We start from the raw sequence: 27,395 nt of genomic DNA, 5'->3' as shown, positions 1-27,395 counted from the left end.
CGGGCCCTGGGCTCGATTTATTTTTAGTATTTTTTTTAATAATTTTGACACCTTAAGGTTTTTGAAACCACCGGTCCCACAGAAACACCCCCCGCCTCGGCTGCCCGGCAACACTCGCTGCCCCTCCCCGCACGTTTTAACGGGGCACAGCCGACGCCACCCACAGAGCCAACGGCGGTGCTGCAGCCGCCGCCCGCGCCCCAGAGCGTCGTTAGCCGCTGGCAGAGCCGTTAGTTGCCGTTGAGAGTCCTGAGTAACGCCAGGAAGCCTCCCCCCTCCCCCGGCCGGGCCCCGAGCGCTTCCGACACTGGCAGCTCCCGCACTTCAGAGGATCCTGCTCCGGGCGGGCGGGCCGGCCACCGCCGGGTCAGTAATGACCAGGTAGGGCCGCTGCCGTTCCCCGCTGCTCCAGCGCCCGCGGGAGCCCCGCCGAGAGGCCGAGGCCGCCCCGCCGCCGCCGCCGCCGCTAAGCAACAGCTGACGGCTCCGCCGCGGCCCCTCCTCATTGGAGGGAGCCGGTCACGTGACGCGGCGGTCACAGACGGGGGGCGGGGCGGTTTCCCCCCCGTCCTCCGGGCCCGGTGGCTGCCGGGTAGGTCGCCGCGCCGCGGCCTGCGGAGGGCACTGCCAGGTCCCGCCTCCCGCGGGCGCCGTGACTATTGGTCGGGGCGGTGCCGGGGCGGCCGCGGATTGGCTGCCGCGGAGGGGGTCGCGAGCCGCGGTGGAAGAAGCGGGTGAGAGAGCGCGGCCGCGGCGGACGGCGGGTGAGGCGAAGGGCGGCGGGGCGGCCGCTTCCCCGAGGCGGCCCGGGGGCTTGCCCTTCCTCCTGGGCAGCCCCTCTCGTCGCGCCCGGTCCCGGGTTGGGGCGAGGAGGGGAGCGCGACCCGGGCCCGGAGGCTGCTGCGCTTAGCACACCTCTCCGCGTCCGCCGCGGGCCGCTGGCGCCGCCGGGCTGGGCAGCGCTCCCCTCCTCCGGCTCAGCCGCGGCCCCCTCAGACCGGGAGCCCTGGGGTGGGGGGTGTTGAGGTGGCGCCCTCCTGTGGGGTCTGGCCTCGGGAGCTCCGAGTGGGCGCCGAGGGGAGGTAGCGGTGCTGCTGGACTGGAGGCGGGTACAGGCCGCTCAGGGCGGCCCCGCTCATGGCTGCTGTCCCCGGGCTGTGGGGCAGCGCCCAGGGCCGATCCAGGGCAGGGCAGGTGCCGTGCTTGCGCCGCCTTTTCCGGGGGAGCGGAGCAGCGTGGAAACGGCTCGGCGTGTTGGGGTCGAAGCTGTCGCGTCTGCAGGCAAGCTGACCGAAACTGAAAGCCTCTTACGTTGCTGTGATGGGAGTGACCGGTCACGGGAAATCATGTAAATAAAAGATAATCTGGAGATAATCTGGAGAAGTTTCAGGGAAGTTTTTGAAGGAGGCTTTAAAATACAGAAGTAGCATATAGAGGGAAAAGGAGCCTAGTCTTAAGGGGTCTGGTGCTTATTTTCCTCTTCTGTAAACTTATGATGCTTACTTTGTATACCTTCAGTGATGCTGCTACTGTGCTCAGGTTCTTCTGCAATTGTCATAAATAAGTAACTTGCTAGATGCTTGTTTTTATTTTGTTTAGCAAGCTGTCGAAAGTCCAAGTACTGAGTATGAGTAGAGTTGGAATGCTGACATCAACCGTAGTGTATTGATCTCTGATAGCATCAGCAAAACTTCACTAATATTTACATGCTGTCCTCAGACAGATGTAGTCCTCTGTAGCTCTTGTGAAGACATGACTTACAAAGACTGAATAAAAAGGAAATAATTCTGTCTTCTGATACCCGCTGCTTTTTGCCTAGGTGATAAAGAAAAAAGAAGGGAGCTGAGTTTTCTGCACATCGGCTCTAAAAGTTCCAGTTAACTGCTGCTAAATCAAAATAATTTTCTTCATAGAGGTCACTAGCTGAAATACAATTGCTGCATGTAGGAACTGAGTGTTGTTACAAAGAGAGATTTTGAGGGGGAAAAACATAGAACATTTTAAATGCTTTTCTAGACGAATACACCTTTTGCTAATAACATTTTTATGTTGTTTCTCAAAGATGTAGCAGAACGGCTAGCAGTCACAGCAATGACTAGGGAGATCTGGCAGGAAAGTGTAGGTATATGGTTATGACTGTGTGGTATAATACTGTATGGTTTTGAGATGTTGAAGGATTTAATTTACCTCTACACGGTATCATAGTGTACTGTGTAGATATAAACACTGCTGAGCAAAGGTTTTTGATTAAACTAGTGTTTAAACATGGGTTCTTTTTGTTCTCCACCCTTAGTTGGCAAGATATGTTAACATGGGTAAGATGTGTTGAATATGGTTTTGCACTTTGAGGTATATATGACTAGGCTATATTTTTAAGAAAGCTTTAACAAATTCTATTGCAAGTATCTATTATTTTCAGTTCTTGCTTTAGATTTCATGCTGATACTAGCATAGACAAGCCCTTGATTGTCTCTGTAGTATTCACTGACTTTTCTCTCTTTCTAAACAAGTGTTTCTGAAAATAATAGGGCACTTCATTATTTGTTGCTTCCAAGCCAAATAATAGACCTCTGTAGTTGGCTGTGTGATCTCTGCCAAATACTTACATTACTTCTAATTGCGCTGTGTTTATTTGGGAGAGGATCTGGTCCTTTATCAGAAGATTCTTCCTGCCTGCTTGCCTTGCTATTGCTGTGATCATTTTTTGTTGGCTTTATCTTTTATGACTTCGTTAATATGTTTCCTTATGGATATAATTTCATGAGATGAGCTTGGGTCATGTGTCAGTCTTAAAGACTGTGAAGATATACGTGCCCTAGTTTCCTGCTAAAATAAGGAGGAACCTACTCTTCGTGTGTGTGATTTTTTTGATGTCATTGGTATTCCTTTGAAACCATGCTTCTTTGAAAATTTTGTACTTCTTTATGTTATGTATACCCTTTCAATTTAGAGACTAGACATTTCATCTTCAAATTTCATGCATTTGTTTATTCTTTGTGAAGGCTGATCTGCTGCCTCAAGCTCATTAAGCCATTCTCTTTTATTTTTGCATGGATCTTACATGAGCAAGAGAAACTTCCTTCAGTAAGAGAAATATGAATATCGTATTTCTTTTTAAGAGCGAGACCTCATAATTTGAAAGGGACTTGGACAAAAACAACATCGGAAAATAGACACAGAAGAATTTGAAAGCAGTTGCATCTGATTTTTCTTTCTTTTCATCTCTCACGGGTAGGACTCACTAGAAAGCCTGGCAAAGGGCTCCATTTCGTATTTACTGAGTGGTGTGCCTTACGTGTACAGCCTCCAGAGCCTTTATATTTATTTCATGAACATTTTGTCATTTATAAGCGGTATTATCTCTCAGCTTTGTAGGCTGATATTTGATATGACAGTATTGAATGAAACCTGCAAAAGTTGTTGGGAAAAGTGGGGGCAAAAGAGAGTTTAAAGAGGCTAAGGTGAGAACCCTGACACTCAGAAATGTAGATCTCCTCGTTTCTGAACCAGGGAATTGCTGCATGTTTCCGTATCAGAAAGAAATTTCTTCAGCATTGCTAATTTCTGTGTAAATAGAGTTTTATAAATTAAGAACCCATAAAATTCCAACCCCCGCATACTTTATGCAGTGAAATGTAATTCTTTGTGTTATTACTCTTCTAACCTCTTTGGGGAATCTTGCCTATGACTACTGCTTATTGTTGTAATAGTTTCACTTAAGCACAGCAGAAGAACCATGTGGTATAGCAATATTACTATCTCTCAGGGCATTTTATTGTAGTAGTTGAGTTGTGGAAGCTGTAGGGGAATTAAACTACTAATTTTAGTTTAGGTAACATAAAGAAGATAGAGGATAAATAAAGCAAGCATCAATATTTTAAAAGAGGTATTGTTCTAGGTTAATAAAAGCAATAAACATTTAACTCCTGCTTCTGAAATTGGCATGTGTACAGAGCATGAGAGAAAAATTTGCTAATGTTTTCATTCTTGCTGTCCAACAGTTTCATTTGGAATGAACACTTTCTGTTCTGGGCACATAAAATAATTGTGGAATAACTGAGATTTGTGAAGAAAGGTATAATGCAATATAGTCTGGAAGAAATGAGTGTCAAGCTTGTCTGGATATAATTCTGGAAAACTAATAGATCTCATAAAAATATCAAGCTGATATACTTAGAAGCATTTTCCTTTTGGATCTCCTTTTAGGTAACAAATTAGCTGAAGGTTGTTAAAACGTGGTGGTTTTCCTTAGTGCCAGGAACTAAGGAAACTAATCCAGGAGCTGGTTGGTACTGTGCACTCTTACAGATTGACTTCTGTCACTTTCTTCTGCAAAAGCAAATCACAAGTCATTGGCAAGAGCAAGGAGCTGATGATCCCAGTCTTAGGTACTTTAAGTATTTAGGCTGCAGAAGAAACAATGATTTATAATGTGAATAATCATTTTACTGAAGTAGTTGTTTGGTTGAATGAATGCTCTTTTGTGTTCGGTCATCGAAGTCTTGGAACCTGGAATTACAAAAGGTTGCCTAAAGGTTTCAGGGCAGGATACGTATTTTGGACTATTCCTGATGCTTTGTGTCATCATGCTCCTTCTTTTATTCCTGGGTCTTTTGACTCTCATTGAACAAGTTTCTAAAAGTAATCACTTAATATTTCAGAAATTGCTTTGACTAATTTCTGAGCTGTTCAAGGTGAATTTCATTAGACACTATTGTCCTGAATGCTTGTAACTTTTCAGAGTTGTCTATAACCCATTCTAACATGTTTCTCTCTTTTCTACCACCTTCAAGTGAAAACACAGAATATGCTGACTATCTATATCAGTCATTGCTTTCTTTCCTCTCCTGTTACATCGTGGCTCTCTCTCGGCTCCTGCTTGTTCCTAATACATATGTAGGATTTTTTTTTTTATGCCTGTAAGCTGGAATGCATTTTCTACCTTAGTCTTTTTTAACTTACTATTTCATATTTGTGCTATTCTGTCATCCTGATATTATGCTACTTTTTTCTGCATCTGCTTTTGTGCCTTTAATTTGTTATCTTGACAGGTTTGGGTCATTCTTTTACTTCTTCGCCATTCAGTTTCTTGCATTCATGGTAACTTTCTAGACCTGATCTGATTTCCTCAGAGGAAGTTATAACACACTCTTTTCAATTCTGTCCAGATTGTCTGTGTTAGTAAAGACTCGGTCCTCCCAGTTGATCAGAAACAAAATAATACCTTTTCTTCACTTCCTGAAACAAAACATGACGCTGACTAGTCTTGGGATTTTTAAACTAATGACCTGTCTATCTGTTGAAAGAGCAATGTATCAGGTTACAGTCATCCCTTTATAGTCCTATCACATGCCTTTACCAGCCAGCCCATGTCTTTCCAATTGCTCTGCCATACAGTCTCTACCTTTTTTTCTCTTTTGTTTGAATGACTTGACACGGCTTCCGTTTTTCTTCTCTTTGATTTTCACGCTACACGTTCAACAAATCTGAACTTTGGAATGAGGCGGAGTGCATCACATGTATCACACTTTTGGAACAGGTTTTCCATTTTAAAGGAGCATTCCTGTCTCTTTTATGTCACTGCATGTTTACAGTGCCAGATACGATGCCAAATCTCATATGGGGTGTGTAGAAAGACTTGCATTCTTCCTGTTTTAAAAAAACCAGCAGGTGCAATGGGATCAAAGATCCATGCAGTCCAGGAGCTTGTCTAAGGGAAGAATAACAGATGCCTAAAGGAAGAACAGATCAAGTAGATGGTAATGCTTCCCTAATAGACTTTTCCAGCTTTCCATAAAGAAGTCCATGACTTATTTATTATGTATGACTGTAGCTTATATTCATGGCTGTTTGGTAGGTAGGCCAGTGTTCTTCCCTATGGTTTTTCTTATAACAATTAGAGTTTCCATTCTAATCTCATTTTTTTTTAAATAACTTTTTTATCTTACATTTTCATTAGGCCTCCTTTAGCTGATAGATTAGTAGTTTCTTCCTAGTTTATTTAGAAACAAAAGAAAATCCTGTTAGGAAATGTCTTCTACTTTCTGTGGTGATGAGAAACTAATATTGACCTTCCCCCCCGCCCCCCCCCAGCCTGTCTAAAAAAAGATAACTGTAGAGTTGCACTGTTCCTGCCAAGTTTCCACAAGAAGCAGGTTATTACTAAGGAACTGTAAACTGTTGAAAAAAAAACATTTGTAATGGAAACACTGATGGTTTAACTGTAATGCTTGCAGGGACTTTCAAACAGCATAGCTTTTCCATCTCCTGACTTTCAGACTTCCCGAGTACCCATACCTTGTTGCTATGTTGCTTTAGTCATCACTCTATATATATATATACTGGCTTCAGGAACACCGTTGTCCATACTACAAATGTGTTGTTTAAGGTGGTTCAATGGAGTGTTGTTTCTAGCCTGATACACAAAACAAACGTAAACCTAAATCTGTGGCTTCCTTTTTGGTTTTGGTGGCATATGCTTCTCCGTGGCATCCAAGTTATGACTGGTGTAGAACACAGTTAAAGAAAAGCTACACTGTTTTCACTAGAGGAGCAATAAAAATGTCTTGATTTAAGTGAATGGTAGTACATATAAATAGATGCAATTTGAAATCTGTCCAACTTTATAAATTGCTTGAATATTTTCAGGTCCCACATCTACGCTATTTCCTGTTGTTTTCTTGCATTAGTCATTTTTCCATGTTTCCTTTCTCTCCTCAGTTGTGGGAAAAAGGAGGAAACAAGAAAGCTGTCAGAGAATGTGAATGAAGAGAGGTGATCAGCTTTCTGTAGTTTGTTCCTGCATAGAAATGAGTTTTATAGAGGAGTATGGCCCTTTAATTTTAGTGCTAGTCCCCAGCTGCAGGCATTCCATAGTGTTCGGTGCTCTCTTAGAGTTGTTGAACACCATCATCTGTCCAAGCTCAAGTGAGCAATCATTTCCCCAGCTTTTTGATCGTTAGCTTTGCAACAGCTTTGACGTCTTAAAAATGACACTACTAAAAATCTTTGTCACCCGTGTTAAGTAAATGCCTTCTGAACACCTATACGTTGCAGTACTAGGAATTGTTGTCACCTAACGTTTTGTTTTCAGTAACTATTTCTAAAGCTTGTTTTATTAGGAATATGTGTAGCAGTTTACTTCTGTATACGTTCCACAACATGCATCTAAAATTCTTGTGTTTCTCATTTCAGAAGTACTATGGAACCTCCGCAGCCCTGTAGGTTTGGAAGGCTTAAATCCAAGTTTGGAAAGGCTTTTTCCATTCCAAATGATTTGCTGGCTTAAGCGCTTAATTAGGATGGCTTTTGAACAAGTTGGATTAAACATGGAATCAGTAAGTGTTTCAAACTTGCTTCATGTTTTCAGAAAATCAGGTACAGAAAGCACTTCATATATTTTAGTTTGTGCTTATCTATTCCAGCAGAACACTTCAAGTATACTCAGTACTTGTATGATTCTGCATTGCTGGAAAAGTATGAAGTTTACTACTTGGATGCTGAAATATTGAGTAATATATGTGTTAAAAATACCATGCAGTTCCTTCTAGCTCTAATGACAAACTGTTTACATTGTAAACACTGCTTTTTTTTTGCTGGATTTGTTATGTGTGTTTTGAAGCTGAAGGAAGATTTTCAACTGGTTTTTAACAGTGATATTAATTCCTAAATAATCTGATTTTTTTGCTCTTATTTTGGAGTAATGAAAAGCCCCATGAAACTGAGATGATAGTAATTGTGCTATATTTACCTCTCCTGAAAGTGTTACAGTACATGAGAGCCACACAGCTGTGTTCTTTACTGGGGAAGCAGAGGAATGTGCATGCTTAGCTCTCCCCTTGGAGGAAAGTGTATATAGAGTTTTCTTTGAATGCTTTGGGGGGGCGGGGAGAGAGAGATATCTGTTACACATACACTACTTTGTCACTGGGACCTTTAGGAAGCTATTTTGAGTAGAAGTATTGACCTCAATGCACTAATCCCTGTAAGTTGTCGAAATGTTTTAATGTTCTAACAGTGGGGAAATCCTTAACAGCTATGTGCAGTACTTAGAAGGGCAGTTCTTACTCTGGATTATTGTGGTAGAACCTTTTATCAATCTTGGGAATTTATGGAAAGCAAATTGTTTATACATTGTAAATTAAAATTACCAATACGATTCTGTATTTTAGGATTTTATTCGAACTTGAATCTGAGATTTCATGCACTGTAACTTTGAAAATTCAGAGTATGAGAATATGGTGGACTACCACGAGTGTTGCTGTGGTCATTGTCAGCAACATCTTTCATCCTAAATAGGAGGGTGGAAACAAATTTTTAATCTGTTTTCCCCCCATTCTCTACTTGTATCAAGCCTGCGATAATGCAATTACATTTCCAAATGTCAGCTGTTCTGGACAACAGCAAAACACTGATGCAATAAGAGGGTATGACTAAGTAATATTTTGCAGACTTGTTCTGCCAGTGCTTCAAGTCAATAAGAAGTTGTGTGAACTTGGGTAGAGCAGTGCTGAGACTTAGTAGCTCAGCTGAGCAGTGTGCTGACTTTATTTGCATACCTTGTGGCACAGCTTGCATGCAGCTTTCTGAAAATATTGTCCAGACATATCTGGAATTACCAAAACTGAGTCATTAAAAGTTTTGGTGCACCAAACCACTGTTGTTGAACAACCCCAAAGGCATTTGGGCACCAAATATTTTTGAGGATCTGTGTGCTAGTCAACATCTCGTCTGTGGTCTGAGCAATCTCTAAACAAGTTTTGCCACTTGTTTAAAATGCACTGCACTTATGTTGGTAATACAGCATGTAGTCTAGGCTCTTTTGCTGTTGTGGAAGTACTCCTGTAATTAATTAAGCCTTCCCTTGACTATTAGTATTTTTTCCAATGGAAAACCACTTTGAGACTATCGCCAACAGTTCTGCTTCTAACATTAGAAGCTGTTGTGAATAGGAAGGCTGTATTACTGTGGTACTGTTTGTCAGCGATTTTTCTTGAAGGCTTCTGATCTACCTGCTATTTGCTCAGACATATAGGCAAACAGTAATGTGATAGTCAGGAATGTGAGGTCTTTGTTTGAGGCATGCAAAATGCAGGATCAGTCGAGTACTCTGCATTGAAAAAAATTGTGTTCAAACTTAGCAGCATATTAAGCAAGAGGATGTATGTTTCATAGAATGGAAAAAATCTGAGTGGATTAATGGCAGAGTTGTAGCTCTGATGTGAGGATCTAGCATAGCGTATAGAATCATAGAATCGCTTAGGTTGGAAAAGACCCTTAAGATCATCAAGTCCAACCGTTAACTTAACACTGCCAAGTCCACCACTAAACCATGTCCCGAAGAACCACATCTACATGGCTTTTAAATGCCTCCAGGGATGGGGACTCAACCACTTCCCTGGGCAGCCTGTTCCAGTGCCTGACTGCCCTTTCAGTGAAGAAGTTTTTCCTAATATCCAACCTAAACCTGCCCTGGCGCAGCTTGAGGCCGTTTCCTCTCGTTCTAGATGTGCAGTGCACCTTTATTTTGTCAAAACTGGTATGTTCTGATAAAGTCAGAGGAAGGAAAGATACTTATTTAGAAATAGGCAAAATGTTTGTGTGGTTTCTGAGATAATATAATCTGGTGATAAATACCATGAAGCATAAATTTTTCTTTTTAATAGAACCTTCAAAATCTAAGAGTAGTGATCTTTGCTTAGTATATCAAAATGTTACTCAGCTGTGTGTTGTGAAACTCCCACAGCTGCACTACACTAATCACGCAGACAATATTGCCATGCCAGATGAGGGTTGTTTCAGTAGTAATAGCCTGGATTCTATCTGTTTTCTTTGTTGGGAAACCTTCTAACAGGACTTTGAGTTTCCTTGAAACTATGAGCCTTTAAAAACTAAGATTTGGGTAGTAAATTCATATCTACATCTATACGTAAACACTGGCCAAGTTTTTTAAAATACCATCCAGTGTTCTGGTTTTTTACTGACAATGTTCTCTGTTAGAGTCTTCCTATTATTCTTTTTCTTCTTTGCATTGTTTTTGTTGCCTTTCCCTGTGCTGAAATCTTTCCTGCTTCTCTCTGTTTTTTTTTGTTTTGTTTTCTTCTGTTCTGGCTCGTTTTGTAGTATTCTCCTAAAATTAAAGTCTCATTTTATTTCATACAACTATGGTAAATAGTAGAGCAAACATTCCCATCATTAAGTACAACAAAAGAAAGCGAATTCAATCCCTGCTGAAACAATGTAGAAGAAATCTGAATTGTAGTAGAAACAGTTCTGATGAAGCCAGGTGTGTTGAGGTGCTGTGTGCAATTTTATCTAGGCGAATGTATTTTTTTTTTTTTTTTTAGGACAAAGGTTCATTCTCATATATTTATTTTCCCCCTTTTCTTTGCTTTTTAATTTCACAGTTATGTTTTCATGCTTATGCTAGCTGGTAGTTATTAAGACTGGTGGACACTGTTCCTGTGTTAGATGAACTCTTAATTAAAAGAAGAAAAAAGATATTTTGGGAAATGTAAAATTACATAACTCTCTGGATTTTTCATGATGGAGTGGCTTTTCTTGAAACCCCTTAAAAAGAGGTGTCTGACCCAATGCAGATTCTTTATTATCTTGAAAATGGACAAATTGTGCTTTTGAAGATGCTTCCAGCCCTTGAATCTTTCTGTGTTACCTGATTTATTGCTTCGAACTTAAACTTAATGTAAAGGCTGTCTTGAATTTAAACAATCATATCTATATTGTATTGACAAAACCAAATTTTGTGCCAATTCAGGTATAGTATGAAAGGACTTCACTGATACAAATTTCAGTGTATTTATATTCTATTCTATTCTAGCATGAAAGGAAGAACTTTAAATATGTTTAGCACACAGATAAGGGAAAGATAAAGGAAAACTATTCCTATATGATATAAAAATCAGTTACCTGACAGCTGGCTTCTTTTTCCTTCCCATCTAGGTGCTTTGGTCAAGCAAGCCTTATGGTTCATCTCGAAGTATTGTAAGAAAAATTGGTACTAACCTCTCTCTTATACAGTGTCCAAGAGTTCAGTTTCAGGTAAGTGTTCTTAACGTTTTAGAATACGCGTTTCACTATACTGATAAAGGGATTTGCTCTTGCATCAAAAGATTTTAAGCAAATATGCGGTTCATTTAAATAAATGACTAGAGAGTTTGTAAAAGCAGAATATGATAAACCTGGGCACATAGGAGAATTAGTTTACTTCAGTTATTCCCAATTCCAGTTCAGATTTTTTCCGAATGTGAATTCTTCAGCTTCTTTTCTGCCTAAAACCTAAATCCATGTTGCTATAACACACATAATGAAACTTGAAACAGATTTTTTCGTAAGGAAATTGGAACTTCTAAAATGAGGCAATACAATATTAACAAGTTATTCTTGGGGAAAAATACGTTCATAAAAGAGAAAAAGCTTTGAAACTTCTTTCTATAAACAGTACTTATAAGCTAGGCTTAAGAGGCATGTAAAGATGAACAGTTACTTAAAAATATTTGGGAAAATACGCAACTTTATTAGAAAGTAAAAAAATTAATAACAAGATAACATGAGTACCCTGCTTGCTTTTGTTTTAAATACAAGGCTAACACTGTATAGGTGAAAGGGGAACATCAGTTCTGTGCAGCTTTCTAACTTGTTTGCTTTTAACTTCAACTGCCTATAGTGGGAGGGTAAAGAGTGAGGGTAAAAGCTTAAGGAGGAGAAAACGCATGCTTTTTATAACAACTCTTTCAGGAACAGATGGGAAAATGGAAGCTGTTACACATAATCTCTTCAACTCTGTGTGTTAGGGGTAGGGGGTGGGTATAGAATTGGAGAAATTTAGTGTTTGAAGCTCAAGCTGAGAGAGGAATGTTTCTTGGGCCGAGCAAGGGTGGGGAACACAAAGATGAATGGTGGGAATCATCACCCACACTAAGACAAGGTAATTTCCACACAGCTAAATTTTTCACTGTTTATATTAATTTCTTTATCCTATATGAAATGTATGGACAGTATTTAGGCTTGAAATTATAGTAGCAAAATCAGATAGTTCAGATTACCATAGAAGCCTTTTTGGTGTGATATTAAAAGCCATGCTAACATTTTGCCTCTCTTAAATATTGAGAAACCAGGGGTGCAACCATCTCCCCCTACTAGTGGCTTGGTGAAACTTAAAAAATAAATATGTACACTGTGGGGGTGGGGTTTTGTGCAGGTGAGGAGGACAACAAAATGACATACTGGATTTAAACTTTTGGATATATAATTAATAGTAGTTAGGCCAGCAATAAGGCTCCATGTGTCTCAGATTTGAAAGGAAGTGAAGTCTTCTTATAACGTGTCTGATATTCTGTACTGTAAAGGCCATACAAGGGAAGATGATGCTCATTTGCAGATAGTTAGCCAAATACTGCCTTCTCTTAATATGGTTCATAAAAGAAAACATTTCTGTTTTATGTACTTGAAAAGAGCTGTAAGATACATCTGGGAAATCTGTTCCTGAATATTTTTAGTGGTGAAATAAAAATATGTGTATGTCTTCGTCTGAATTCTGTGTTAGAATAAATAAAATATTTGCCTTTTTTCCTCTTAAAGAAACATTCAGACAGCTTTGCTTAGATTTTATGCACACTAAGTATAAAAATTCATCTTCTATTAGATGAAAAGAAAGGATTGTAAAAATAGAAGTACAATTGTCAGTTGATTGAATCAGAAATATGAATTTCATAATTTGAGCCTTGAAACACATTAAAATTTATATGGTTTATGCAGGCTTTAAGCTATTTTAATATATAAAATGCTGAACATGTAAAAGTGTGATGCTAACTTCTGTTTTTTATGTCTCTATCTCAGCGTTAAGATTCTATAGTGAAGTTCAATACTGGTCTCAATCGTTTTTATGCTGTTGCAACTGACGCTTTCCTATAGCTGTCTTTTCCTCTTTCTTTCTTGCCAGCTTTAGCTATATTATGAAAGGACCATGCACTGAACCTTGCTGTAAGTCACTTTATTTAAAACCCAAAGCAAACCTTACTTGCCTCATCTGAGGGTGCATGTATACCATCACTGTTTCTAACTTTATCTAAGAGCAATAAACTTTCCACAGGTCTTAATTTTCCTTACAATAAAGGGATAAGAGATATTGAAAGAATATTCCTGTTGTGTTCATTCTTCTCTTCTAGCATGCTTTTGTTCAGCTAGTGTGAAAAAAACAGTAGCCTAGCATTTTGATTTTTGAGGTCTACTGACTGTTGTAGTATCTGTCTCTATGGGTCTTGCCATAGTCAACATTTAAATTAATTGCTAAATGCTGCTTATATATTCAGTAAGCGGTGACAGAGCTTACCTTATATACTCTATATGGCATGAACAAATGAAAATGGTTGATATAGTTCTTTTGTATGTCATATTTTTTAGGTTTATCTGTAGTCTTTAGGAGAAAATAAAGTTAAACTTACCTATATAGCCTAGGTAGATTCAACCAAACTTACAATACTGTCTCTCAAGATAGTATCCTCCAGCTACAGCATCTCTGTTCTAGTCCCATGCTTCTCCTGTTTGTCTGATGGAAACCTGATAACTCAGTAGAAGTCTCCTAAGGAATTGCTGTGCACATAGCAAACATCAAAGTTTACTGGGCTAATTTGAAAAATCATAGCAAGTTTGTCTTACTTGAAGAAGTATTTCCAAATGTTTAATACCTAACTGTGTTAATAATTTGAAATTAGAGTTTTTATTCTATCCTTAAATGTATAAAAATATTTGTTCTGCTTTCCACTTCCTGGAGCAAACAAAAAGCAGGGATCCTGCTTTGACATCCTCTTAAGCAGCGTTTCTGTAGTGTAGTGGTTATCACGTTCACCTAGCATGCGAAAGGTCTCCAGTTTAAAACCCTGTGGAAACACTAGCAGGGCTGACTCTTTGGGAGTTGGACTCGATGATTCTTATGGGTCCCTTCCAACTCAAGATATTCTATGATTCTGTGACATCGTCCAAAATGGTACAGTGTGCGTAGTCTTTTCTTCAGAAATCCGTGGAGCAATGGGTCTGAAACCCACAGGCATGCATGTGTGTGCGCAGCATACGTGCACACTAAAATAGGCAAAAAAAGCCTGTGAAGGAGGAAGCGGGGGAAGCAACTACATAGTTTCCAGAGAAAGAAAAGCAGGCGACTTTCAGTGTTTCATTTAGTTCAGTAGAACTGGGCATCTGTTTTCAGCTCTCTGTTCTACATTTCAGGTGCTGGCAGAGCAGTTGTCCAAGTTGTCTTTAGCTGAGATTGGCTGGAGGAATAGGGTAGTCACAGAGCTGTTTAAGCGTCATTCTACAGTCAGGCGAAGGTTTTAACAGATGGGGGTTGGCTTTTAACCTTTAAATTAAAGTAAAAATCCTGCATTAACTTGAAATTTGAAATCCACTGCTGTGGAAGGCCTTGTTGTTTTTAGGGATAGAGAAAAGAAACATCTGTATATGGGGTAACAAGCAGATTCTGTTTACATATAAATACGAATAAAAAAGTAGGAAGAAACTTGCATCACAATATAACAGAAGGCTTGCTACTAAATGTTGGATTAGAAGTTATTTATCTCACAATGCAGGAAACCTGGCAGTGGTAAATGCATTCCTTACTGTTGATTTTATAAAATTATTTTTGATGCAAATATGTGTAGTGCCTTCAGTCTTTTTTGTGGTAATAGCTCCTCATATGGCCATTACCATCAGGAAAATCTGTATCACCTGCAAGAAGTGGCTAATGTGTTATGGATTTTTTAAATTTCCATTAACATTAATACAGATGCCATGGTCATGAAAATTTCTTTTTATTTTAAAAAAGAAAAAAGCCAAGGAAACTTCAAACAATGTAAATCCTAACATGCAATATAGTATTCTCTAGACTGTTTTAAGGAGAGGCAGACTGTGATGGTATTAGGCACAACTGTTAATGTGATAAACATATTACCATCTGTGCTGATGCTACCTGGAAAAAACCCTGTTGTTTCCAAATGATCTGATGGTGCCAATACACACTCCTGGGAGCTGTGATAAAGGCTCACACACAAGTTGCGAGAGTGTGAGGTGAAGATGACTAATCTCGATTTCCAAAGCTGTTTGTAACAACTCCCGGGGAAAAAACAACCCCAAACCCACAACTTTTATCTTCTTGGGATTTCTGTATCAAAGACTACAACTAAAATATCTGTGGATGTTCTTCAGAAATGGTTTCACCTCATCCAACCTGCAGTCCTACTGTGATAGATCTGCTACAAATTCAGGTTAATGCTAACATTTCATAGTTGCTCCTACATAATAGTTTCCTCTTACAGAGGTGAGTTGCCTTGAAAATTGACTGAAGTGCTAACAGACTGGATCAAAGCTGTCTTCATAGACCGTTACGTACTAGCACCATCTTTGTCAGTATTACTAGCTTCTTGGCCACTACCAGCAGCAGGCAGCACTGACACAGCTGCAATGGCTCGTGTGCAAATTTGGCCAGTGGATTGTGTGTAATACAAGCAAAAGAGGTGGCATAGTTGCATTGGAGATAAGTAACTCAAGGTGACAGACTAAGCAGAATAAATTACTGAAAGATGTTTCAGTAGCTTTTATCTGCTACGATACTGAGACCAGGCTGCTCACTAGTCCAGTGACTGAGTAGACATGCCCTTGTCTAACCTGGGGAAGCAGCCAGTATTTCAAAGTCGATTTGGAACTATTTTGTATAGTTGTGGCTTTGGAGCATATATTGATGGTCCAAACAATTTTTCAAATCTTCATTCAGGTCACTTAACTGTAAATCTAAGAAAGGTTCCAGTCTCTGGAGCCTTGCTCACCTTTGGCTTCGAACAGCTACACAGCTAATGGCAGAACCATGTTGGAAAATGGCCAATTTGTTTTATGTGCTGTGAATGAGATTGTTAGCAAATAGCGTATTCCATTATGATTGCATCCTACCCCTCACTCAAAGTCTTTGTGATTACTGAGCTAGTAGAAATGGCGCTTTTTTTTTTTTTTTTTTTTTTCCCCCCCCTGTGTAATGTACACACCTTTATTCTTGTACAGAAATTCCGGAAGTTGTAGGGGAAGGGAAACAGACTTCAACAGAATTTCACTTTCAAAATAATACTAAATCAGAGCAAAAGACTTAAGAAGTACTAATAGCCTTAATGTCTTTATTAACTACCAGTCATGAATATAATTTAAAAAGATATTGTTTGAGTTAATACAGCAAACTATATTTGAGAATGTTGGTGTGTGGTCGTCTTTAAGGTAACAATTTGCATTGGATTTTTAGTGTTCAGTAGTGTCATGTGATAGTATATGTAGTTAGCCGTGAACCTTAAAAATAAAAATAGTTTCTGTAAAGTGTTCGGCAGACTAGATTGAATAGTTCGAAATCAGTGAAATGGTTCTGGACCAAGCCCAGGACAGAAATAAGTGTGCTAAGTCTACAGATGTGTTTTGTGCATGTATGTGTTAATAGTTACATGTAGCCTCACTAAAAGTATTGGGTAAAATAACTGTGACATGGGCTGGGAATAGTGACTCTAAAACCTTCTGTCTTGTCTTTAAAATTTAGCTTACTTCTCATGCCACAGAAGGAAACCATCCTAATCAAATTAGAGAAGATGCAGTTGCCTCCTTTGCGGATGTGGGATGGGTTGCTCAAGAAGAAGGTGAAGTCTCTACAAGGCTCAGGTATGCTCCTCAAATCTTCTCTTTGAACTTCGGAACTGAGAAGAAGAAGCCTAGCTTCTCTCTAATGAGAATCTACTGTGCATTGCAATTAATGGAGAGGATTTGAATGCTGGGAGAAGAGAGAGGGAAGAGGGATTGAAAAGGTAGGGTCTGGAAAAGCAGTAGTAGAGGTTAGACTACCAGGATTATAAATGAAAGACTGGTTTGAGAACATACAGGAGATTGGTGTTACACAAGGAAGACTGTGCTTTTAATTTACTTATTTATTGCAAAGAATTGCATGTGACAGCTTCAAGCCACCTTGTCCCCACAAAAATGTCTGCTGTGGTATGGCACAATTGCTAACACTGATTCTTCTCCAATTCTCCTGATATTTTTATTAATACGGGGCAGTGTCCTACAGCTTCCTAATTAGCAGCAGTGGTCATTCTGACAATCCAATAACTGGCACATTGTTTTTTTCACCTTTCTGGTTAAGGCTCTGCAGTCTGCTAAAGACAATTAAAAAATTATGGTTTATAATTTGTCTTTAATCTTCATAACGAAAACTGGCAGGGAAGCGTGTGAGCACCTGTGTCCAGAATGACAGGATAGGTACTGGTGTGTTGGACCAAGAGCACTACATTGCAGTGTAACTGCACGAAACAGGTTGGCTGAAGTGGTGAAGTTCTCTATTCCAGCCTACCCAAATTGCTGCTCAGACTAGCCAGAAACAAAGGCACAGTTCTGTAGTGCAGAGGAAGTTTTTCTTCAAAACAAACTAACCTTCCAGAGAAAGGCACAGATTGTTGGCTTCAAAGATTACTGGAGGATACCGTTCTTAATTTGAAAGCACGAAATAGGTTAGTAATGACCTAGATGCCCTCCAACATGACTTGCCGCAGTGAAGCTTTGCATAACAAACATTCTGGCACTGACACATTAATTTCACAAACTCAGAGGAGAGTCACAGAAATCAACGCTTGTTTGGGAAATGCTATTTGTGAAGTGTATTTGATGCAAAGGAAATTAACTAGCCAATACTACTTTTGCTAGCACAGAAACATTTCATTTAAAGATTGAGCTGTAAAGCTACTACGTTTAATGGAGACAACAGAGAGAATAGCTCTTTGTTGCTTCAAAGAACCTGTTACGAAAGATGTAGGACTTGCCTATTTGCTGAGACGTCTGCATGGGAAGGGGGGAAGGGGGACAGATGGATATGGGATGGGACTAAAATAATCCTGCAGATATATAGTGACCTTAAGGCAAACAGCTTATAATGGAGCATGGTAAGTGAATTACTTAGCAAATACGAGTGTTTCAATGTGCGCTGTTTATTACGTCTATGCACAGTATTATGTAGCGGAGCTAGGGTGCATTAGGTGTTTTCCAGGCATTTGAAATTCCCTGTTTTGACAAGATCACATAGGTGTTCCTCTTAAATATATATTCACTGTATAATTCAGTAAACAGTCTTGCAGACATAATTTTTTCTGCGAATGCAGTTTTATAGAGGAAGCAATGAGAAATCATTTTTCCCCTACCCCTCGCCAGAGCAGTAGTGACAATTCAGGCATAATATTTTTCCATGGTGTTAGATTCCAATCAAGACATTTGCTTAAAACACCATTACTGCTCTGAGCTGAAAATACCCATTGTTGTTTAGCTATTCTGCCCCATTAAAGAGTTTCTAGAAGGCAGGTTTTAGAGTGAAGTGACCACCGGCTTCTTCCACCTTACTTATTTAGGGAGAGCAGGGAGATGGCTGCTATAGGAAGCATCCTATTCTCAGCTTTAGTTGCTCTCCATTCCTGTCTAGATAACAGCACCTAAATTTTAACATCCTTGATAATATTCAGTTCTGCTTGATCAAAATTTGCAAGTTGTGCTGCTGTTTTCTGTTAGTGTCGTGGAAGACTCAAATGTGGATCTAATTGTGGACTGAGGTGGTCAGAGCACAGGTTCTAGCCTTAAATCTTGGCTCTTGCTTTAAGTCTAGCACAACTGCAGATGCGCATCCAGAGTAGCTTAACCCCTGCATCCACGGCGATGAGGCTTTCAAGCTGCATTAGCCTGGACCTGTTCTACACCTTGTGAAAAGTCACATCACTAGCCACCGTTCTTACTCTCATGTTTGAATAAATTGTGGAATCCTGACCTGCCTGAGACGTTTTGGTATTGAAGTTAAGGAGGATTGAGGACCTAAGTATGTGGTCGTATTTTGCAGTTATAATGTTTATGATAGCCAATTGTCATTAATCCTTATCAATTCTGCTTGAGATAAACTGTTTAAAAATGTTGGTGTCTTCAGTGACTATAACCTTTTGTAAGTGCTTATTTGACTGCAGATGCTCAGTAATGCCCGTGTTTAACGTAGCTTGAGCTTTGGTGGGTAATAAAGGCAGGCAACAGAGTTGCATTTTCTTGCTCTTGTGAGAAAGAGGAAGGAAGCTTACGGACTCTTTAAAAACTGTATGAAGTTTTCGTCTCTATAGTTTTATTTATTGTGTTAGAAAACTAGATGTAACACCCTTTCCCATTTACTGATAAGCAGCGTCTGCACCACTAAGCTGTTTCATGTACTCCATACTCCCAACACTGCTAAAATGGAGGACTGTCCCTTCAGAAGTCCAAAAAGTACGAAAATGTGCTGTGGAACTAAGAAACTCCTCTTTCTTCTTCAAAGGAATCAACTACAAGTGACTATTTGCAGCCTATCGGGGAAAAATGGTAGCATTTGGGCAAAAAAAATTTAAAATCTTAATTCCAATAAAAAACACAATAGGTATGAGGCAAAGAAATAGATTGGGGGTGAGGGGGAACGTATTCCTTTTTTCTCCTGAAATCAAGGATTCCACAAAAAGCTGGCTAGGGGAAGAGAAGAAATACAGCTCATGCAAACAGAAAGGATGTGAAGCTCTTGTTTACTTTAAGCTATATAAAGTCTTGGTGGAAGTGATTTGTGTAAAGCCAATTTTAACGTCAGGCCTTCAACTTGTATTCCTGGTTTGTATGTAACGGTGCTTTAGTTTTTATCTATAACAAAGCTTTTAAAAAAGGAATCTTGTGATATTTCTGTTACAGGTCAGAAGTTTGGTCAAAACCAGCCCAGCCTCTTTCAGGTGGACTACATCATTCTGGAAAGTCCCCATGCAGACAGATGTCCTTACAAAACCCGCTGGAAGAAGAACCAGTGTCCAGAAGCGTAGTGACCGCAAATGAAGAAGCTCTGCAGAAGATTAGCGCTCTAGAAAATGAACTAGCCACTTTAAGAGCACAAATCGCCAAAATTGTAATCTTGCAAGAACAACAGAACCTGACAGCAGGTATTACATTTGCTGTACTCTTAGCACAAATTGGTTAATGAATTTGTCCCTTTTCTAATTAATAATATGCTAATTCATTTCTGTGAGATACTGCAACACTGAGCACTTCTCTATATTGTCTTGGTTTGTTTGGTAGGCAGACATAGCATACTAACCAAGGGATACAGAATAGGTCTTGAAGACAAGAGACCTGCCAGATTTTCTGTATTTTCTAGTATTCCAAAAGTCTTCACGTTTGTGTGAAAGTCTGCCAGAATTCTGAATCTGTGGATAAGTAAAGAAGTATTAAACAGCTTTCAGAGCAAAGCTCATGATAAACATGATGGATTAAATCGGACTAAAAGAATGTAACTTAATTGCTAACGCTTAAGTCTTCCCATCCAGTAATGAAATAGGGTCTCTGATATCATGAAGTAATCATACAAGATACTAATTACACTTTTGGAATATGTAATATACATCTCAAGTTTATGAAATAAATAACAGAAAAGGAGATTGTTTACTGGAATCATCTCTGGGATCAAACACATTGTCCAGATGGAGCCAAAAGTGGTGCACTGTTTCTGGTAGTAAACAGAATAATAATTCTTTTCCTGAGTTTCTTTCTCCTCTTTTCCTCACCTCTGACCGCCTTCCAGTTCTAAGTCTACCATCTCCAAAGATTAGTGGGAGATGACCCTTGTCAACTGGAGATGACAGCCGTTTGGTTTTCACTGTTTCTTAAGGTCACTTAGCAAGTACAGTTTTTTCCTATGTTTATGTATAAAATCATATTCTACTTCTTAAGATGCTCGTTTAGTTTTTGTCTGTGACACGATAGCATGACTTTATTTTTCCTTAACTGTTCATATTCAAAACTATGAAATAGTTTTAAGGATTGCATGCTTTCACTCTTGAATTGTAATTATTGTGGAGGTTTTGTGAAATAACTAATAGCTTATTTTTCATCGTTTTCCCTTTACCTCTATTTATTAGGAAAATTAAATTTTTATTTGATCATCTTTACCTCCCTCTTCTGGTAGAATATGGTAATGACACTGTGTATGCCTACATGCACACAAAGTAGATTCCTCTGTATTATCTATATACATATCTTTACACACTTTATACTCCAAGCCTCAAAACTCTGGTTCGATCTGGTTTTGCTGATTTCTTTAAAGCTGCATTTGAGCAGAAGTTTCTTCATTTATTTGTCAAGTTATTACTGCTATTATATTTATAACATCAGTTTTTACCTGAAGAGTACAGGGAACTTGAAATCGAGATTGTGGTGAGAATCTTTATCTTCAGAAAGATGATTAGCTGGCCTAAAAATCCTTAACCTCAGAGAGCTGGAATAAGCTTCAATTTAAGCACTATTTGAGCTCTGAAATTTACATTTAAAAATCTTGTAAGGTAATTTCTTATTTGTGATGATAAGTAGAAAGAAACACTGCTCACAGGGCAGACTGTATGTGACTTCCAGCTCAGTACCTGCCTCTCGGAAGAAAGTGAAATACTGGTAACATTAGGAGCAGAACATAACTAAAAGATGTCGTGATATCCAGTAAAGACATGAATGCACCTAGAATTTGAACCAGCAATTCAAAGAACTCCTCTCTCTTCTAGCAGGATTTTTATGTGGCTTTTCAGTTGAGTCTACTTAGGTGGTTTAGGAATGAAGAGGTTATGTGATAACCTAAAGAAGGCCAAGGGAAGGCAATTGAAGCTATTATAGTCCTATTCTTACCTGAGCATTTGTGAGATATAAAGGAGATTTACAAGTAAACTGACATGTAATGCATGTTTTATTTGTAGCTGGGTCAAGTCCAGTTGCTTCAGCTGCTGTCCCTGTTGCACCTCCACCACTGCCACCTCCTCCTCCGCCACCACTCCCTCCTCCCCCGGGTCTACAGCAGAGTATGTCTGCCATTGAGCTCATTAAAGAAAGGAAAAACAAAAAAACAAACTCTGGACAGAATCTGACAGAAAACGGGCCAAAGAAGTCTGAAATACCAAACATGCTAGAAATCCTCAAAGACATGAACAGCGTGAAACTGCGCTCAGTGAAAAGGTAATAAATAAATATCAGTGTATTCACATTTGTGTTTATGATTTGTTTTTATGACTCAGAACTATTTCAAGTTGAGACAGATGCTGATATAACATCTGACAAACAGAATGCAAAAGCATTCACAACTTCTAAAGGTTTGTTTTGGCCTATGTTAATGCTTCTAATTTTCTTTTCTAGATCATCAGAAGGTGCAAAATCTAAAGTGGCTGACCCTACAGATCCTGCCGCATTAATAGCGGAGGCGCTTAAAAAGAAATTTGCTTATCGATACCGAAATGATAGCCAAAGTGAAACAGAAAAAGTGATTCCAAAGACTGAAACAAAGACAAAGACTGAGGTAGTGCTGGTGAGTATTGCGATTCTGAACACATGCTTGGACTAAATTATAGTTGTCGTGAAAGCCAACATATGTCTTTCTGCCAACATATGCAAATACCTACGAGTTACCATCCCTGTCCACAAAACCCTGTAAGTGCTGACGATATGCCAGGATTCGTGGCAACTGTATGTTTTTAGTATCAAGTCTTCAGATTGTGTACTCTTTTGGCCCTAGGTTTAAAAAGCCCTGGTGTAGTTTTCTTATTTTTTTAAACAAAAGTCTTTTCTGTTGCCACGAGCGTGTGATATTCTGAAATCCCAGTTCCTAAGGGCTCATACCAGAAATGAATCTGAACTGAGTTTGCCTGCTCTTACCAACTTTAACCATGCAGATAGCACATGTGAAGTTCTGAAGCCAGATCCTGAAACACGTCATCTGTTCTTGGGAATGCAGAAAGCAAATTGTTGAGAATGCCCACTGGATCTTGGTATAGGGAGTTTCTTCTAATAATTGGAAATGCTGAGTAAATAAAAGCAGTTTCTTTGTAGTGTGAGAATGTTAAAATGAAATTATATTTAAAATTCACATCATGGTACAAGTTAATGGCTTCTAGTTTATTTCAGATGGATTTGAAACTGAAGTAAGGGTTTAAGTGGTGAATGTTCAAGTTGCAAGTTTCTAGCAATATACACTTACTTAAAAAAACCAGGCTAGTATAGATCAGTTTTGGTAGTAAGCGGTCCTTGAAGATTGTGCTATAGAACCAGAGAGGAAGAGTAGAAAGTTATTTTTCCCTTTGGAAAAATGCACATAAAACTCCAAAAGAAGGCAGCACTCTGGATTAAATTCTGAGGAAAATAAGATTCCCAAGCCACAAATCTCAGGACTTCTGAGTACTTCAGCTTATTAATGTTGACTTACTTGCCTTCTGGTTTAGGCCTTTAAGGTATATTTCTGTAACCTTCAGGCTGGTCTTCGTAACTAAAAGGCTAGATATTCCCCAAGAATCAATCACTTTTTTCCCCAACATCTCTGGAGCTTTACGGAAAAGAACACGAGTTGGCAATGTTTTATTCATACATGGGTTTTTCATGACTGTCCAATTTTGAAATTTACAGCCCATCTTTTGAGATTAAGGATCATCAAGTCCTCAAAAGTTAAGAAAATGGAAGGCTTTAATTTGTTAAATGATAGAATGTTGATCCAGAACGAGCTAATAAACATCTGTCATCAGTTACTTATCAATATGTAACTTCATTGCTAGAGCAGTCCTCATATGGTATCCTTGTATGGTACAGTTTTTAAAAGGACTTGCACAAAAATGCAGGATAGAGTAAGAACAGGAATACCGTTAAACTGCCGCTAGAGCAATTGGTCGTCAACTTCTGAAGATAACTGTGTCTGTCTTCTTATTCTGCTGTGGTGGAGTGAACTCCCTCTAGTCAGAGCTGCTCCAGCAGATGGTTCGCTGCCTCACCTGAGCGATTTCAGCTGATGGCTGACACAAGTTTCCCTTTACTTTGTGGCTATGAAGTGGGCGAAATCCAGATGCAGAGAAGCAGGTTGATAAAGGAAGCTCTCTCTGCCCAAGTTCTAGTTTTACTTACAACTTGGATGGATAATAGTTCAACTCAGTTTCTGTTGAAAGCAATCTGAACATGTTTCTGTTTTCCTTCTCAGTTTGGACCACACATGCTGAAGTCTACAGGAAAAATGAAGACTTTAATTGAAAAATCTTAATACATTAAGATCACTACGCAAAGGACTGTTAAGCTGTTTTGTCTGAAATTTTTTATGTTGCAAATAGCACTAGTACTGACTGGTCTTACAACACAGGAAAACCTAATGTGAAATGTAGAATTGAGGCACTAAACATGTTTGTATGTGATTTATCAAGGGGAATAAATTTGACCGTTATACTCAGGTATTAATTCTGTATTCAAACCTGGCTTTCTACTCAGACTTCTGTGGTGGTTTTAGTTTATTAACACTAAGTTATAAATACAACAATCTTTGTGCATAACTGACCACCTTAAAAATTTGTGTACATGTTAATAATGATAGTGATACACCCTTAAGTTAATATTGGTTATTTGAGCTCTAACTGTAACTTGCACTACAACATTTAGTTTGATACTGAAATTTTCATGTCGAAGTCTTTCTTTTAAACTTAATTTTAGCAAATTTTTAGCCCAAATAAAACCTGAATGCATTCTGCTTCCTACTGAAAGGGAAAACTTAAATCTGCTGCAGAGGTCACTTGGTATGAGACATTTTAAGTAGTAGCACATTTTTGTGCAGGGTTTTGGTTTTTTGGTTTTTTTTGTTTGGTTGGTTGGTTGTTTTTTCCTCAAAGGAGCTTGCAAAGGTAAGAAAGAGAGCAAAACCTACTTTTATCATCCTGTGGCCAACGTAAAGAGTGCATGACAAGTGAGTAACTCATGCTGTGGGAGCCTCTGTGAGTAGGCAGTCCAATGGATTTGAAATAACCAGTAGATAGCAGCAGAGTAAAATAATTAATGTCAGAGCATGTGTTAGCTAGCATAGAAGTGGTGTAGATAAGAAAAAAAAGGTAGGGAGTACTGTGGGGTGCGAGTTGCTCATCTCAGCTGTGCTCAGAGATGCTCACGGACACCTTTTTGTCCCCAGCTGTCTTGGGTCCCTGGATCAGTTTCTAGCAGTTGGGGACTGCACAAGCCCTCGTGGCCCTGTTTGCAGGGGAGGGATGGTATAAGCCCTTGCACGTAAGGTCTTTTCCCAGGGAAGCCCTTTGGGGGATTTCCCATAGCAGCTCCTTGCTGCCAGGCCTGTACAGAGCTCGCTCATGTCTCCAGCCACAGGTGTAGAAAGGGCTCAAGCTGAAAATAAAATTCAGGTTGAAAAAAGCTCTTTGGGAACCGGAGAGCTCCACCTGAGCTGCACACTTAAAGGAAGCCAAGGTTTGCTCTAACTGTAGATGAGCATAGAAAAAGCTGAGTCTGGGTATTTCGGTGCTCTAAATTGATCTGGCTGCTGGAACTAGTACAAGTGCCTTGTAGAGCTTCTGTTTTCTAGGGAAAAAAAAAAAGGCAGCACTTGGTAAATAAAGACAGGTGAATGGCTCTGACTTAGGCTACTGAAGATGACTGAAGCTTTGCTGCTTATAACTGGAACGTAGATTGTACGATTGAGGAGGAGGTTTTCTGGTGTGAAACTTGACACGGTGTTAATATGTACACAACGTAGCTTCCTTCCAAAGCGCTCTGCCATCGGTCTTACTGAGAGGCCATTAAATCTTTGTGTTCTTTTAAATGCCTTTAAAACACCTTTTTGAAAGTTCATTTTTGTTTCAAGTTTTGTATTTAATGCTCTATTGCCACTATATAAAATTAAAAGCAGTTAAAATAAACATTGTGTGTGTGATTTGCGGTACTCTACAAACAATAGCAGCCAGATAGCAGCCACAATGTAGTTTACATTTCTGTCGGAGTGACTATAAATCAATGTAGTGACTATAAATCAATGTAGTGACAACTTACTTGCATCTCCTTCAGGACTGGCCTGCTTACTGTTGCTGTGCAGCAGGAATAACAGTAGAATTAGTCATAGAACAGCACAGCCCTGTTAATTCAGTTACACTCAGATTAAAAAAAAAAAGAGATGGGGAACCAGTGAGAAGTCCATGCCTCAGCACAGACTCAGCAGGACGGTGATCGTTTAACGCTCTCGTACGCTGGCCCTTGGTGTGGCACAACCTCCCCCCTTCCAGCGGCCCACAGCCTCCCAAGAGCTGGCCCAGAAAACCTCTGCTGCAGTCCTCCTCTTCTTTCAGAGACCAAACCTGTGTTTCAACTTGCTTCATTTCAACTCTGACATTTGCAATCATTATTTAATTGGACTGAGTTACATTAACTGTAAAATTCAGGACATCACTTGACCTATTAAACTAGGCTCAAATGCGGGAGGGGGAAAAGCCACAGTGAACATTTACAGTTTGAACTGCTGATGTGAGGTGCAGGTATCCAGCACCCCAGAAATAAACCAACATGTGGTAAGCCTTATTAGTGATGTAAAATTATGGTAAAAGAAATGTCACCTGCACAAGAAAAGAAAAATCACAAAGCTGCCATCAAATCATTTATTTCATGCTGTTCTGTACCTTAATTTGTATCTTTCTACTTGCAATCTTTTACACGCACAGTGCCGCTGCCCGCAGAACGTCTCGAGCAGAGGCTCTCAAACTAAGGCCATTCCCGCACGCTGGGCAGAGGCCGTAGACGCAACCCGAGGCCTGCCTGTATCCCTGCCTGTGTCAGCGAACGCCGCGGCCCCGCGGGAGCAGAGCCACGGGCTGCTTTAACAGTTCGCGGTGGGGACCCAGCCTCCCCCCCCCACTCACGTTTCTGGACTCAAGGTGGGCTGACTGGCGCTCGGCGGTTGTAGCGCGTTAGGTACGCTCCTGGCACGCGTACGCTCTCGGCTTTCCCCGCAACATTTACGCTGTAGGAATGCTGAAGTTCCAGGTAGATGTCTAGAAGGCATTTCTAGAGAGCATGTTCAAGAAAAGGCATTAATTTTTGTGGTTGGTTTTTTTTTTTTTTTAAATTTGGTCACATATCAGAAGCTTCCACGTACACTAATAGGTGGAACTAGAACCAGTCTTTCTAAAATGCAGTCTTGCAGGAAAAGATAGAAGCCCCTTTCCAGGAAAGGTGGCTCAGAACAAAATTACTCATGTTTTACTCTAACACCTTGACCAGCTGCACCGGTTCCTATCAGAGCAGATCGATCTTGCTGACAGCAAGATTGCACAAAGTTCACGAATCACGGGTTGTTTATAAATATTATATTGAAATATTACTGTATGCATATTTGTAAATGCATTCGTTTTAATTTTCATTAAAATGCATATTAAAATGTGCTTATAAATAGCCTGTAACAAGTAGCAAAATTTATATTGCTGTTGAGGCCTTGTCTTTAAGCCAAGTCAAATTTAAAAAAAAAAAAAGTCAGCCACAGAAGACATCAGCAGATACTG

General features: G+C 39.6%; 1 protein-coding gene across 7 annotated transcripts; it reads left to right on the top strand.

The window, feature by feature from the left end:
- The first annotated feature begins 104 nt into the window (after positions 1 to 104).
- MTFR1 (mitochondrial fission regulator 1) lies at positions 105 to 25,774 on the top strand. 7 transcript variants are annotated; one of them, XM_087752345.1, is made up of 8 exons: positions 105 to 381; positions 7,195 to 7,337; positions 10,960 to 11,058; positions 16,580 to 16,698; positions 19,765 to 20,006; positions 21,804 to 22,059; positions 22,237 to 22,405; positions 24,059 to 25,774. In XM_087752345.1, the coding sequence occupies exons 2-8, from the start codon at positions 7,272 to 7,274 to the stop codon at positions 24,116 to 24,118; spliced, it is 1,011 nt and encodes a 336-aa protein (XP_087608471.1). In that variant the 5' UTR covers positions 105 to 381; positions 7,195 to 7,271; the 3' UTR covers positions 24,119 to 25,774. The 7 variants fall into 7 exon arrangements, with proteins under 7 accessions (XP_087608471.1, XP_087608456.1, XP_087608446.1 ...); XM_087752330.1 differs by lacking the exon at positions 105 to 381 and adding an exon at positions 563 to 734 and having other exon boundaries at positions 24,059 to 25,773; XM_087752320.1 differs by lacking the exon at positions 105 to 381 and adding an exon at positions 563 to 764 and having other exon boundaries at positions 24,059 to 25,773.
- Positions 25,775 to 27,395: the final 1,621 nt, after the last annotated feature.

The sequence above is a fragment of the Nipponia nippon genome, unplaced genomic scaffold (assembly GCF_047370975.1).
Source record: "Nipponia nippon isolate SJK-2023a ecotype South Korea unplaced genomic scaffold, ASM4737097v1 scaffold_1, whole genome shotgun sequence".
Lineage (NCBI taxonomy): Eukaryota > Metazoa > Chordata > Aves > Pelecaniformes > Threskiornithidae > Nipponia > Nipponia nippon.
This window is presented reverse-complemented; position numbering and strand designations above follow the sequence as displayed.